The sequence below is a fragment of the Cupressus sempervirens genome, chromosome 6, assembly GCF_028749045.1.
Source record: "Cupressus sempervirens isolate cs-2001-9-10 chromosome 6, ASM2874904v1, whole genome shotgun sequence".
Classification (NCBI taxonomy): domain Eukaryota; kingdom Viridiplantae; phylum Streptophyta; class Pinopsida; order Cupressales; family Cupressaceae; genus Cupressus; species Cupressus sempervirens.
The window spans coordinates 244,639,681-244,656,139 of record NC_143123.1 but is presented as its reverse complement, the minus strand read 5'-3'; the positions used below and the strand labels follow the sequence as shown (position 1 = coordinate 244,656,139).

Below are 16,459 nucleotides of genomic sequence, written 5' to 3'. Positions count from 1 at the left end.
TTGATACACTCTCAAGATTTGTTGGGGGTTAACTGTTAAACTATAGATACGGTGCTGAGATACTTCTTTTCTTCAAGTTAGAAATCAGCAACCCAAGGGAGAGAGAGCATTTGTCAATTTTGATGCCTCTCTTGGTTGTTTGGCTGGGTATAAGAATTGTTTCAAAAAGACATGAAACCAAAAGGGATGTCATGAGAGGATATGTCTCATGTCCGCTAATGACTTGATTGTTGATATAAACAATTATTAAAGTTATAAAAATGAGTTCAGTTAATACTTAACCAAACATGATTTATATCAAGTCGTCGATCTGTATAAACTTAAATGGATCATCTGCTTGATCGTATTATGACTTAATGTGAATGCATCTGATCATTATTTGATCGATATTATGCAAGAAATCATTACTCGATCACCAAGAGAATATAATCTGTAAATGCAGATTTCTGCATACTTAATTTGGTATGTATAGTTTTGATTGAATGCAAGCATAATTGCTTGTCTCCATGGTATATGGATGATAATTCTAATTGATCACAAGAATTATGCAAGTGTGTATGTATGCATGTATGTCAATTCACATAGTGAACTGATATACATACATACAATCACATATGCATACAGTCACCACAATCAGTTATCCTTGTATCTAACTGATGCTATAATATATAAACACTCCCTCTTAGCTAGGGAAGATAAACAAGTATAAATCAATTTAGATATTACCTAACTCATAATATCAAGGAATATAGAGAATATCAAGTGACATTCTTATAGCCTAGTTATGGTATGTGCAATAACATCATGTCTCATGATGTCTGCCATAACACATCATGGCATGTCCATAGGTATTACGTCACATAATATCCATCATGATTATCTCATAAAGAACATAATGATATACAATAGATATCACGTCTCATGATATCTATCAAAATGTCCAAGAGATGCTAACTATCATGACATCTATATGAATATCAAGTCACATGATATTCACCCTGATAATGAACATTGTAGAGTAGTTACCTTACATTGTTAGATATTCATGACGTGTATACAACTATCAAGTCACATGATATTCATCATTATACTGAACATTGTAGAGTCCTCACCTTACTATGTTAGATGCAAGTTTGTATTATTAGAAGATCGTCACCTTTTGTTAATGTACACAGGGGGCCTATAAAGTCATAAAGTCACACATATGACATTCATCATGAACCATATCAAAGGGTAGATCCGCCATAGATACTCCAAGAGTGTGGAATAAGTTATCTTATGGAAAAGAATGAATTAAGAGGGATTTTACCTTGAACTTTCCCTTTACAAATAAGAACTCATGCAGTCAACACTAACCTTTAGATCTCCTTGTCCAAGGTGATGGAACTCTAAATTTTGTAAAATTTAGATCCCAGGCACCATGGCAGAGGGAGAATCTTTAGATCTTACCTGCTACTTATATTCAAACAATATGTTTTAAAACAACTAAAGGTCATAACCAGCTGAATGTGTACAAGAGTTTGTGTGAATTCATGCACCCTTGGTAGCATTATTGGTTACCTATGAGTCAAATTTTCATATTGCTTATGAAGAGAGAAACCTCTGAACTCTTGTCCACTAAAAATGTTTTTGGAATAAGATGTTACTGTTTTGGCTATCATTTCACATAACAGGTCACTACTTATAGTAGAGCATATGCTTATTACGTGTTAAAGGAAGAAGCTTGTTTGAAAGTGCTATTCACAGATAATGAATGAAAGATCATTTCATACATATCAAATGTTGAACAGTTAGAAGAATGAAGAAAGAACCTGATGAATACGTGTAACAGATTGATATCATCACAACAAGTCTTTAACAGACAGCATTTCAACATCTGCTAACATTCACTGGACCACGTGGTCTATATCATTTGGTTTTTGATGTTTTGGAAAATTCCATCAATAAGGCTCAGGCTGGGTTCGCCACAACTAGCTACAACCATAGACATTTTTCTCTTCCTCAATGACTCTGTTAGCATCAGAGATAATGACCGTAGGATTCCTACGGAGTTACTTCCCATCACACAGAAATTTGCTTTGGAGACAGTATTCACAGTGTTACGTGCTGGTAAGAAGTTCAGTTGTGACAGCAGTGGTTATAATATTTCTGAAGGACAACATATGAAGTGTCTCAAGCAGGGCAGAGTTGATCAGTATAAAATAGATGAGCTTGGCTTTTGCATAGACATAGAAGAAATATTGATCAAAGAACTGATGAATGTTGGAATAAAGAAGAAAGACAAACTGGTAGCAGGCCCGAAATATCTCAAATCTGGCGTTTTGGAAAACATACATGAAAGGTAAAGCACCAAAGGCTGCTTCCAATCAAATAGGAAGCATAGTTTTTAAGGAGTTGCCCCTCAGATATCTTTGAAAGTGAAAATGAACTTTCTGGATACATGCACATGATAGACAAAGCGGTGTCTTTAAGAGATATGATGCTCTGCTTGGTATACGTCTAGAAGACTTCAATCCATATAGCCAACATTATTAGGAACCGACGAAGTTTGCATCACTTGATTTGGTCATTTCTCCACTCTAATGTCTAGGTTCACCGTTGCAGTATCATATACGATGCACATACTGGAGATTTACAAATAAAGATAAACGAATCACTATTAATAATAATAAGCGATTCTGTTGTGGTCTGCAGATGAGGATGAGAAAGTATGGTTATTATCAAATCTACCAAGACCAGACCTGATACAAGATTCGATGCCATATAAGAAGACTTCTATGGCAGAATTTGGAATTAATGCTCCAATAGAGGCAAACAATATGCTAAAATGCCATAAGGTATCAAGTATGAATGAAAAAGTAAATAGCAAGATATATATCGCAAATGTGATTCCTTGCACACATCAAGGGCTGGTGGCATATAAAATTCTTGATGAATATATTGGTCAATGACAACACCATACAGGTCTGAAAGTCGAAGATTTGATCACATATACTTGTTATTAGCAATATATTATTCACATAAAATATTGGGTGTAATTGAAGTAGCGACATAGATGTGGCGACATAGGTTAATAAAATTGAAATCGAAAATCTATCACATATACGTTGCAGGAATATATTATGACACAAGTTAATAAATTGAAGGCTTGAACTATTGACAAATTCACGTCAGCTATGGGTGCCATCCGGAGTAATTGATTAAGGATACGAATGAATGAATGCTTTTTAATGACGTCTGCGAGACTAGAGCAATCTAAGGGACCAGAGAACAACCATACTAGATAATTTCCAAATTCCTTTCCATTTCTAATCTTTTGGTATGTATCTTAACCAAAAAACCAGCAGTCTACTTTATCTTATCCCCTTCAAGTAAACTGTGCATGTTGTCTGCCCTCAAGATGACATCATAGAGAGATCGGAATGGAAGTCTTCTATGCTTACAAGTCAAAAAAAAAAAACAATTAGGATGTAATGTCCCCTTCTTTGCGCTAGACCTATTGGCACCTAGTTGGTCTATCTTTCCATCTGGATAGGCTAACGACATTTGTTTTAGGATGCCAGCCAGTCACAAAGGTCTTTTGGTTTCAGTTGAGGAGATATTTAAGTGGGAAATTCTAAGGTTAAAGTCACGTTGCTTTATTAAGTTGATTTATAAAGTACTTTATTATTTAAAGTCACTTTATGACAAAATGACTTAAGTGACTAGAAGACAAAATAGTCTTTTATCGCACATTGCTAAGTTGTGTGCATCTTCCCTCACTTCGAGCTTATATAAGAAAGTATTTGCATTAGGATTGAGACCATGGACATATGTTATTTTCTCAAATCCTAAGAGTTTCTTAAATGTGACTAGATAATTTTCCTAAGGACAAAACCCCTTCAGGAAAGTAGTGAGGCTGGACGCAAACCCAGTTTCTCACCCTTTGATATACAAAATTAAGTCGCAAGTAGCATGTTGGGAGCTATCAGTAGACTGGAATACTCAAAGAATTGGTTGCAAAATAGACGTTGAGTGGTAGACTGGGGCAATAGGGATGTGTAGATGCTCAAATAGGAAGACAAGCAAGTCGACATGACTGACATTTCCAACCCAAAACAGTAAAGGTAATTCTTGGTGTTAAGTATTTTGTATTAGTTCGGATTCAATCACCAACAGAGAATAGGTAGTAGAGTAGACACAAAAATGTTGGAAATAGCAGGCTGACCCTATGCATGAAGCCTATAGTAGGTACCGCACATAGTTACTATAGACCCGTTAGCTAGAGAACAATGGCACGGGTATCATAGCGGACACCATCTCCATTCAAGTAACTTACACTAAGGGTTTACGCATCAGCTGTGGGTTCAGGAGGTGGTGTGTATGAAGTTTCAGTTGGGTCGAGCATACCAACTGATGATGTTCGGCATATAGGAATAGGTGGATGGAAGTTAAAGGTGGAACAAGCTCTTACAGTACAGTCGGGTCCCATAGTGGTATTCTCCATAACTAATCGGGTTTGTACTACATTTGCTAAAACCACATACCAGTTGTTGTATTTCTATATTCATCTTTATTTGAATTTGGAGTTTGTCAATAGTGTTGTATTATGGTTCTGGTGTTTACTGTTACTGTTTAAATCAATACTATAAACTGATGGTCTCGTGCCCCTATTAATTGTATTTTATGAGCTCACTTTTGCATTATTGTTCTAGCTATCCTATGATATCCATGCTAAGAGTTAGTAAAGAGATGATACAATAATACTAATACCTTTGCTTGAAATCTGTGATTGCATATCATTTGTTTGACAAAATTCCTTAGTCCCAGTTAAACTTATTAGATCAAACCAAGCAGGGATTCTTACATAGGAGTGTATTTATTTTTGAAGGATGGGTTTGTTTTAGAAACTAATTAAAAGTTTCATGTAATAATTAGGAAATTAAAATCCAAAGAGTTTTGATTTAGTTATGAAAAGATATATTTCTTCATTTTGAAAAGTCACACTCCAACATATATGAGGTATATATATTGAATTCATTTTGGAAAAAAGAAAGATACATACACATTCGATATTCATATATTCATTTGTATGGAGGGATAAGGAGTTTTAATATGACTTTGTAATATATTCTAATATTATATTTCGATGATTTATAAAAGCTTGTTGCTTTTTGATTATTTAAATGGCATGGAGAATTAAATAGGAGTTGATTGGTCCTTTATAATCATTATAAAATTTTTTCGTAAACAATTTATGTTAGATTAGTGGACGAGGTTATCTACGACTTTTTAAACTCGATCATCACTGATATTGTGAAATATTTAATTGTTTCCGAATTTGTGTCCAGTCTGTCTCTCTAACCTTAGGAGTTAAAGCACAATTTGGACTAGTTTAGAATTGTGTATATATATTTGATCTGTCACGTCTTTATTATTAAACTTTTTATAGTTTATGTGCATAGAACATTATAAAGTTGTATGTTATAATCTTCATTGTAGATGACACTGTTGCCCGAATAAGCTAAAGCACGAGTCTTTTTATTATTGAAGTATTGGATTTATATTTGAAGTTAGAAAATCTATAACTTCCTTCTTACAAATCTCAAATCCATTTTAAAAACCTTATACAAAACATTCATTTCAAACTATCACATAACTCCATATTAATCGAGTTCAAAGACCTTGCCAGCCCGAGAACCCCAAAGCTTAATTTCGCTATAGAAAAGCCTTGAACTAAGCAATCAACTTGAGGTGAAGGTCTACCCTCTTGGGTGTAATGGAGTCTAAAGTGCAGGGGAATCAAGGTGATTCTCGTTCATTGGCTAGAACTGATTGCGGAATCCTATTGTAGATATGGTAGGCTCTTGGATTTCCAATCTGCAGTTTTGGGAACCAGCACAAGATTGCATCTTTGTCAGACTCTTAAATTAGATATCAATCTTCAGATCTCCTCGTTCAAAGTTGCCTGAGATGGTTTTTCAGACTCCCTCTAAATGTTGATCCTTCCTCTTCAAAGAATCACTTCTAAAGACATTGATCTAGATGTGTGCAACTATCTTGGTCTCATGGAAGCAAGCTATATCTTCATCCTTCAACATAGGACTCCATCCCATGAATCTTGGTCCTCTTGTCTGATCAATCATCTTAACATAGTTGACTTCCCTCTGAAACAATAAAATAATAGATCATTAACCCCAGCAGGGGATTCTGTGAATTGCCTCATCAAATTCCAATATAGAACACAAGACAAGACAATGCCGTGTCCAGGCTGTTTATATATATTAAGAATAGAACCTTCTTTACACCTAACCTTTCCAGTATTAAACTCCAGCGTCTGATTTACTTTAAAATAAAATTCAAAATAATAGATCATTAGCCACAGGAGGAAGAACTGAGTCAATTGCCTCATCATATTCCAATATATATATATATGCAATCCACAAATACATAGGACAGGCTTTATAACAGTACAATAAAACTTGCATTGGTTTGATATAAACAACAATAATAACATCATTTCTACAAGTCATTACCCAGTGTATCCATTTATTTGTAAATCAGTATACATGCCACATGGCTATTGATCAATTTATTATATAAGAAGATCAATTACTAGAAATTATCCACTTGGGCTCTACCAAACTTTCAAGTATAAATTCATATCACAGAGGGACAAGTTGTCAAGTGTTTAACTTAGTTTGGATATCAGTTTAACAAATTTAGTGAAATCTAGATAGAATTGAAGCATCTTGTGATTGAATCAGCCCCTAATACCAAAAGCCTTGCAGGGGACATTACATGACACAACATCTTAAACATTGTAAGTAATCAAGTCTGTTACTAAAGAGATTGCAGAGTTTTACCTTACCAAGAGACTGTGTGAATTACCTGTACACACAACCAGCATCATTGCATAGGAATATTGTTATATTAGATATGACATAAGACTCTATTCGTTGCATAGCAGCATCATAATTTGACCTTGTCTGATATAAACTCATAAATAAAGCGGATTGAAGAATTATCTTCCATTACTTGCTTACAAACTCTTTATAAAACATTATAAGATATATTATCTTCAATTGCTTTATAATCATCTATTTGCCACAATAAGCAAAGAGTTGTGGAATAAGATTCTTAGTGTCCTGAAATATAGAAAAGGGGACATTACAATTGGTAGCAGAGTAATGGAACCTGCCAGCCAATGGGGAACATTTTTCAGATCAATAAAAATATTAACAACTGAGGAAGTATAACGAAGATGTTTAAAATTGGGAGAAAATGAAAGACTTAATGATTGCATGGATTATATCATCAAAGAACAAAGAAACACTCAAGAAAAAGTAGCTCATCTATTGGATTTGGATTATTAATACACCATGATCAATAACAATCATAGAAAACAAGGAAAAAAAAGAGAGGCAAGGATGAATTCTCAAAATTGTCATATTTTTTAATTTAGACCAATGCTCCCTAATTTTCTTGCTAAGGGAGAACAATAAGAGAGCACTGAAACTACTTTAGTCAATCTACATGAGCAAATGCAACTAGATTGGTTAAATAACAGTCTTTAATTGGATATATCTTTAGAGGCCTACATTGAATTAGGAGGGAAGTACTAGGCTAGGGAACAAATAATTCATATTGGACCTAAGAAGGGGAAGTAAAGAACAAAAACACCTTAAGGATTACAAGATGAATAATTGCAATACAACAGATTCATTAGTGATCCCAAATAAGACAAAGGCATTAAAATTGGTAACATCAAAAGAGGAAGGTGTAGTTATAAAATATGAAACCCAAGAAAAAGTCTAGTCAAGAAATGATCATTCAACATCTCAACAAACAATCAATCCTTTATGTAACTTTTCATCACAAGTAAGAGTACTTGGATTCATGAAGATCACAAGGTTACATTTACTCCATCTCCTAGATCATGTATTGAGAATAACATATCCAGGGAAATCAAAGGACATAATGGCACCCATTGTTGTTCCCTACATCCTAATAAGTTTGTGACATCCTCTACCAAGTCAAGAAGTGAGCAAGAATATATCTCGAATACAAGTAAATGAGTTACTTCGTATTATCCAACCTCACCAAACAACAGCTGATAAAAGAGGGAAGTTGATATTAAAAATATGGAAAAATGAAATACAAAGAATGGAAGATAAAGATATAAAAGCATCTAAAAAATGAAATACAAAGAATGAGCAATAAAGATATAAAAGCATCTAAAAGTCATAAAACGTCAGATCATTTTGAATAGGGAAATTAGATAAGAAGACCAGAAGAGAACTCATTGTCAAGAATACAAGGCATAGAGATCAAGTCCTTCATGGAACCTAGTAACAATAAAAGAGATGATGATAACTTGAAATTTTGTCTGCAGAAATTAAGAGAAGATCTTCTTGGGAGAGGAGCACAAGGCTTGGGATCCTGGTATATCTTTAATCAATCAAGGATGGAGACAAGATTGGAGTGAAGGGACAAATCCTAACAAGGATGTCACCAACATTCTTCAATCAAATTACAGAAAGTTACAAATCAGATTAGGATTCCTACATTTGGGTAGAAGAAATAAAGATTCCTACCAAGTTTCTAAGTCACTCATGTTAAAGTGACAACAATGGAAACTATTTGTTTGGATGCATAGAGAAAGGTGTAAGAGTTTTATTGATGGATTTTTTTCAATGAAGATAGAGTCCATACTGTATTGGATAACTCACCTTAAGGATAAGCATCACAAGGTTGTTCTTTCAAAGGATTGACTGCCAGACTACATTAAGAATCATTGGTGCTATAGCTTTTGGAACTTGATCATCAGAAGCTACATGATGAATGAATGACAATGAATTCAATCAACGTGAAGCATGGGAAATATGTTAAATCATTCCACATATTCACATGGGATCTTGGTGCATCTTCAATCAAGGAAGCATTGAGACCCATTACAAACAATATGGAACACCCTACATGATGAGACCAAGTATTCTTCAGACAAACTTTATGAGACTGCAATTCAGATTAGGATTCTTCCCTTGCTGCAGTGATCAAATGATGAATGTCTAGGTTTGGTTAAGGGAAGTTGTTATTGTTATATAATGATGACATCAATTGTTGATCAAATGGTTAATGCATCAAGGCACATTCCGATATCCACGTCCATCACAATTAATAATCGTTCTTATCAGCACAACTATGTTATGCATAGATGGCACTTCCAAGTTTGGGTTCCAGGAATCCTCGTAACATAAAGATATATGATTAAAATAAGGTTTAAACTTATTATATAAGGAAACGAGCCTACAAAATTCAATCATAAAACTATAATAGATCCTTTAGAGCTGATATCAATTAGCAAGAAAAATAAACATCTGGTTAAAGATATTGTTTAGGCCGGTGAAATTAAAAAGGATGATGAAGATCAAGACTATTAATCAGAATGGAACATTAGACAATTGACTTAATATTAATAAAGGTCATATCGATGGAAGCAGGTAAGACTATAATTGATGATAACAATAGCTGTTCTACAGATCGCTTAAGAGAGATTGGAGTTATTCAAGATTGCAGCTTACATTAATAATACAGTGTATTGATTTAAAAATGACATCCTCCAAACAGTTTCTATGCAATCATTGACTATGTCATTGATTAGCTGGAGAACAACTTGCAATTGTAAGTGATATTGATTAAAGGAAAAGATAACTAATCGGATAGTTAGTCATTGATGATGAGTTGTGAAGGATCATATAAGAGAACATTAGGTGTAGAACCATTTGAATGATATTATAATAAAATCATATATTACAATTATTATTAATATAAAACAATAAGAAATAGTAATAAAATATAATTGTAGTAATACGAAGTGGTTGACATAGTGTCCACCACAACATTATTTTTTCCCTTCATATACTTGATATCAAAATGAAATGCCTAGATTTTGCTTATCCACTTCTATTGCCTTTCATTCAACTCTCTTTGCTCCAATAAATACCTCAGGCTGTTGTGGTTAGTATAGATGACGAACTTGACACAGACAAAGTGCTGTTGAAACTTCATCAGGGCGTGCATAATGGCAAGCATTTCTTTATCGTAGATGAAATACAACCGCTCAGCTTCCGAGATTTCATGACTTTCAAATGCAATCTGGTGTCGGTCTTGGATTAGTACAACCCCAAAGTTTATCTATAAATAACATTGATAGGTACTTAGTGACGAAAATTATATACAAAGCAAATTGATGCATAAAAAGGCATCACTAAAGTTCAGGAATACTATGTTTAAGCATGCCTTACTATATAGATTATGTGCAAGATCTATTGATTTCGGTGATTGGTATTTAACTGCATACATTATCAAGAGGCAAGAATTAGTATGTTAAATATCTAATTTTATGTTCAAGTACTTGGATAAATTTACATACTTTTAATTTTATTTTAAGTGGTTGGATATATTTACAATTTGAATTATATTTCTGCAATTTATTTTTTGTAGGCTACTTATTCTCCAGAATTATATTTTAGATTTGATATTCCCTAAAATATATTATATATTATTTATTTTACATAAGCTACCATTATGGTAACTTAGATTTTTCTTTGTACAAGGTGATCAGCATGCGAGAAGATGTTTATCGTGTTGTGAAATTATTTGCAGCGAGAGGGGAATGGCTAGATCCAGAAGCTCGACGCTATGTCAACCACTTGGTATTTACTTGAGCCTTTTTCAATGATTAGGATATCTATTTTGCACCATTGAATATATTATTTTTATTTGTTGTTGAATACAAGGATTGAACGGATTCATATTCTCCTTCTTATGTATACTGTAACATATTTGGTGAGTTAGGTTTTACCATATTTAGCAGTCTTATCTACGGAATAATTTTTTATTGAATACAATTGAATAAATAAAATGGATTCAATTGTTTCTGAAAGGTAGTTTTGGTTCTGTTTGTCGATTTGGCATTAATGTTTTTGTATAATTGTACTTTTTGTGTGATGTTTAACTGTTCAAATCGTATTAATTTTCAATCTTCTAGTGCATTTTCTTTTTCAATTTTCAGGTGTTATAGATAGGCTTGAAGTATTATCAGGTTTCAATAGTGATGCTTGGTGATCATACTGACATATGACTGCAGAGCATTATTTTGGTCCAGATACCACTCTTTTTTGGGTGAATATGTATCTATATTCCAAAGAACTAGATTTGATCCAAGTATGGCTGCCATTGGGATTCTTTTCAGAGTGGGAGTATAGTAGAGATTGCAAGTTCAAGTGAGCCATTTGAATAGTCTTTTGAACTCCTCAACTATGCAATAGACTCATTTAAGCCCTAAAAGTTCTTACAATTTGCAAAATACATAGACACAAACAAGACAAAATATTTAGTGGGTAGTAGAGTATGGTCATGTAATGTGTTTAGTAGGTAGAGTATGGTCATGTAATGTGTGAAAGAAAGACTATAGGAATAGCTATATAAGAATGTATTCTCATCTTTTGTGCACAAGTGGACTAGGGGTTTTAGGTTACAAGGTTATTAATTCATACGAGAAGACTGAGATAATTAGGTTGCATATGGAGGGAGGTAAGAAAGAAAGGAATTCCAAGGGGGAGTATGCAACCTAGTATATCAGTGTCTATCATAGCAATAGCTGTTGGAAGTCAAAGGAGATAGGGTTTCACTTCTATTAAGGGAAAGATAAAGAAATACCAGTGTTGCAAGGTTGTTTAATGTATAAAGTTAAACATGAAAGGTGGCCGAGTCTTACATTCCTAATTTGTTTATGTTTATGCCATACCATTCATGTAGCACGTTCTCTCTATTTTAAACAAATCTTTAAAGATGTGATAGTTGTTGGTACTTTATTAATTCCACTTACAGTACATAAGCTACACACTGCCCTTCTTGATAGAGAATATTTTAAGTTGATTGCATTGATGGAAGAAATGTGACAAGCTTAGAGAAGGGATGGTTACTTCATCATCCTGGATTGGTGGACAAATAAATACTAGACATCAAACATTCATTTATACACATTACATGTTAAGTTGGCTCTTATTTTCTTGGAACCATTGACATTTTGAGGAAGAGAAAGTATGCAAATTTGCAATTTCAGATTTTGAGGGATACCATAGAAGGGGTTGGGGCCTCTAATGTTGTAGAAGTGTTGACCTTTACAACCCCTGTATATAGTTTATTTGGCATGATGGTAAAGGCGCTTATAAGCACATTTTTAAAACTCTATGTTATGTTCATGTGTTGAACAATCTATTGAAGGAAATTAAGAAGGTGGATTAGTTAAAGGCAACAGTGGTAGAAGGTAGAGATATATAGGTGGTCATTTGTAACTGTAATCTATACATAATTTTAATAAGTTTTAATTAAAGATTGCAACTTGTTAAAATAAGCATCACTGCAGGACTGAAATTGTATGTGAGCAAACCAATATTAACATTAAATTAATATCAAAGATTAGCATATGTAGTGAGCGGTTGTTTATATGGGCGTGAATGATATCAATTGCAAGTTGGTCTATTCGCAAAAGCATGAACCGGTTGACATGATACATCAAATTAGGCAATGGAATAACTTTGCAATTCTATTGAGATTAAACAAGGATTAGTAAGTTTATTGTTACTAATTGTTGGTATCGATACAAGAGTAATAATAAGCCATTGAAAATTGCATGTTATAGTTTTTGTGGTAAAAAACTGGACAAAATATCATAGTGGGTGCTAAGCAGGAAATGTGTATCAAGGAATATAAACCTGAATTCATCACATAACTACACTTACATAACTCAAAGAGGGAGTCAAGGAAATTGATCTTTTCAATCCCAATTCTAGAAGACTAGATCTAGAAAGATTAATGCTAGCCAAGTGAGAAAGCAGCACCAATGCAAGCTAGATCTAGTGGGGTAGAATAGGGGAAAAGATGCAAAAGTCCTTGAAAAGCATATGAAACAATGAGAACTAGGGCTAGATATGTAAATGAAATAAGTAGATATGTTGAAATGACAAAGAAGAATAGAGGACACACCTTTTAGATCTGATTTTATGCTTGCTGTGCTGTTTAAAACTAATAAATACTCAGATTTGGGCCTGAAATGCTGAAATTTGTGAAACCCAGAAATCGATCAACGATTTGACACGGGTGACTTCTGTCGACAGGGATGACTTGGTTGACCTTGCAAGAATGTATCCAACGCTGATTCCTATTCCATAGTTCCGAAGAGAGCTAAAATATTTGTATTTGTAACTTGTTCACCAATTTGAGATCCGAAGCCTTAAAAAAAGGTTTATGTTTGTTGATGGGGGGTTTACCTTGGTCAAACTCCAATTTAGGAATTAACCTTGGATTGAAATGATTGAATTGCAGAAATGTAAAACAAATATACAAATTCACCTTACAATAGTAGGATCTCTCGAATCGCATGTAGTTTGCTTACTTCACCAATTGATTTGAATCAAGAAGATGAAGATGAATTGATGTAGAAGATACAACAAAGGATATTGAAGATCTTGTTAGATAAACTCCTTCAATGGCTTGATGCTTGAATCCTTGGTCTTCAATGCAGGGTTGCTTGAAAGATGCTTGAAAACTTGAATGCTTGAGAGCCAGTGCGCATGAGATTGTGGATGCTTGGATGAGAAATAGAGCGAATGGAGGGGTTTATAAAGGGCTTGGAATTGACTAACTCTTGCAGGATGAATCATCTAAGTGTTTTCACCTCGAAACTATTTAGACACGAAACCCAAATAATGGACCCAACATAGGGTCCACAAGGGGCACATTGTGTCCTTGCCAACTAGGGCCTAGAACCCTCGAGATTCCTTTGGGATCCTAAAACAGGTCCTGATCCCAAAAATCTAGTACAAAATCCAAGAAATAGCCATTTCGGTGCAAATAAGAGATTCTGAGTGATTGGATGAAGAAAAGGGAGGACCTAGGTGGTTAGATCCTTCCTCGAGCTTTACACCTTGAAAATAAGAGCTTCAAAGAGGATCAAGTAGGTCTTACCCTAATTTCACCTAGGAGAAAGGAGAAGTGTAAAGTTTTAATATTAATGTTACATTATTTTGATTCTCAACATATATATATTTATGATAATAACAATAAGATATATATATATATATATATATACATATATATATATATATATATATATATAAATAAATAATTAACGAATCAATTATGTAATATAGATCTATAGGCACAAAAGTACAGTTTCAATTTCTCACATAGCTAACATTCTTAACACTCCCTCTTTAGTAAGGGAAATTACAATAAATTTAACTTACACAATAAGGTGTAATCATCATAATTTTTTAAACTAAGAGAGAAAAAAAACACAATGGATTTTTAGGGTGTCCGGCAAGATCTGCCCCGAAGAACCATGAAGGTTATCAATGTGTCCGGCAAAATTCAGCTCGAAGAACAAGGATAACCCTAACTTCAAAACAATGGGTTTTCATGGTGTCCGGCAAAATCCGGTTTGAAGAACCATGAAGGTTATCAATGTGTTCGGCAAAATCCAGCCCGAAGAACAAAGATAACCTATGTTCCCCGGGGACGCGTCCCCCCCAAAAAAACCAGCATTTCGGGGACGGGGACGTCCCCGTCCCGGAAACTTCATTGGGGACTTGCATTCGTCCCCAATTTTTTAACACACAAAAAATTAAAAAAACTAAAAAAAATGTCACTTTTGCCGTCCCCCGCCGTCCCCAAAATTGGCAAAAAAAATGCCGTCCCGGAAACCTGTCCCGCTGTCCCCTGCCGTCCCCGTCCCGGAAACTCGGGGGAACATAGAAGATAACACTAACTTCAATCATTGTTTGAAGACAGATCAACTAAAATAAAGTCGTCACTTTATAATAGGATCAGAACAAACAAAAGGTCGTCACCTTTCATAAGTAAAGTCGTCACTTTTCACAATACAAGCTTGCAAGAAAAAAACAATTTATATTCATGAATATTAGATAATAAATGCATTTACAACGTCGTCATACCAAGTTTTCCTCTGAAGTACACAATTTTCAACTTCGCAAGAGGTTTGGTGAAAATATCAGCATTCTGTTCATTTGTACTAATATAACTTAATAATATCTCTGCCAACCATGTTTCTTATGTAGTGATAAGGAGTCTCAATATGCTTTGATCGATTGTGGAAAATCGGATTTTCTGACAGCTTGATACAACTTTGATTATCGCAATGAATCACTGTGGGATTTAGAGGTTTTCCAAATAGCCCAAATAGTAGTTTCCTTAACCAAACTGCTTCACATGCTCCCATGGAAGTAGCTACATACTCAACTTCAGTAGAACTCAAGGCAACAACTGGTTGTTTTCTGCTGAACCAAGATATCATTGCTGATCCAAGACTGAAGCAACAACCTGTAGTGCTTTTGCGGTTAGAGGAGCAACCTGCCCAATTTGAGTCAGTATATCCTTCCAGATTTATCTCAACGTTTTCATACTTTAATCCAAAGCCAATAGATCCTCATACATATCTTAAGATATGTTTTGTAGCCATTAGGTGAATCTTCTTAGGTTTACACATAAAATGACTAAGGACATTGGTAGCATAACATATATCTGGTCTGGTATTCACAAGATACATAAGAGATCCAATTATCTGTCTGAAGAGAGTAGGATCAATGTCCTCAGATTTTGATGCTTCTTTTTTAAGCTTGTGTAAGTTTGTTTCCATCGGAGTAGATAAGGGCTTACTATCCATCATTCCAAATCTAGTCAGAATATGTTGAGTGTACTTTCCTTGATGTAAGAAAATGTAGTCTTTCTAATTAACTTCTAATCCCAAGAAGTAGTGTAGTAACCCTAAATCTTTCATTTCAAATTCAGCTGTCAGATCTTGTTTACATTTTTCAATTAATTTATCATTTCCTGTTATTAGCAAGTCATCAATGTATAGAACAAGTATTAACATCTCATCATTTGAGGTTTTGAAGTATATGTGTGAGTTGGCTTCATTCTTTGAGCATCCAAGTTTGGATAGATAGTTGTCTATCCTTTCATACCAAGCTCGAGGGGCCTGTTTGAGACCATAGAGTGCTTTCTTGAGTTTACATACATACAAGTTTTTATCCTTCATAGTGAACCCTTCAGGTTGTTCTATGTAAACTTCTTCATTAATGACCCCATTTAGGAATGCAGTTTTTACATCCATTTGATGAATCTTCCATCCTTTGGATGTTGCAATTGCAATAATTGTTCTTATAGAAGTGTAACGAGCTACTGGAGCAAAAGTTTCTTCATAGTCAATGTCAGCTTTCTAAGAAAATCTTCGAGCAACAAATCTAGCTTTGTGTTTTTCAATGCTTCCATCTGCGGCTTATTTGATTTTGTATAACCATTTTGAAGATACAACTGATTTGTCTTTAGGCCTAGGTACAATATCCCAGACATCGTTTTTAATTATGGAATTGTATTCTTCCACCATGGCATC

General features: G+C 34.2%; 1 protein-coding gene across 8 annotated transcripts in view; it reads left to right on the top strand.

The window, feature by feature from the left end:
• The window catches only part of LOC149552163 (Zincin-like metalloproteases family protein), a 273,149-nt gene that overhangs the window by 42,947 nt on the left and 213,743 nt on the right, over positions 1 to 16,459 (top strand). For 5 of the 8 annotated variants that reach the window (XM_089787642.1, XM_089787641.1, XM_089787647.1 and 2 more), the window contains exon 4: positions 10,607 to 10,697. In XM_089787642.1, coding sequence (XP_089643768.1) covers positions 10,607 to 10,697 — 91 coding nt within the window. Of the gene's footprint in view, positions 1 to 10,598; positions 10,698 to 16,459 lie in introns of all 8 variants that reach the window. The other 3 variants (XM_089787648.1, XM_089787649.1, XM_089787650.1) reach the window with 1 other exon arrangement.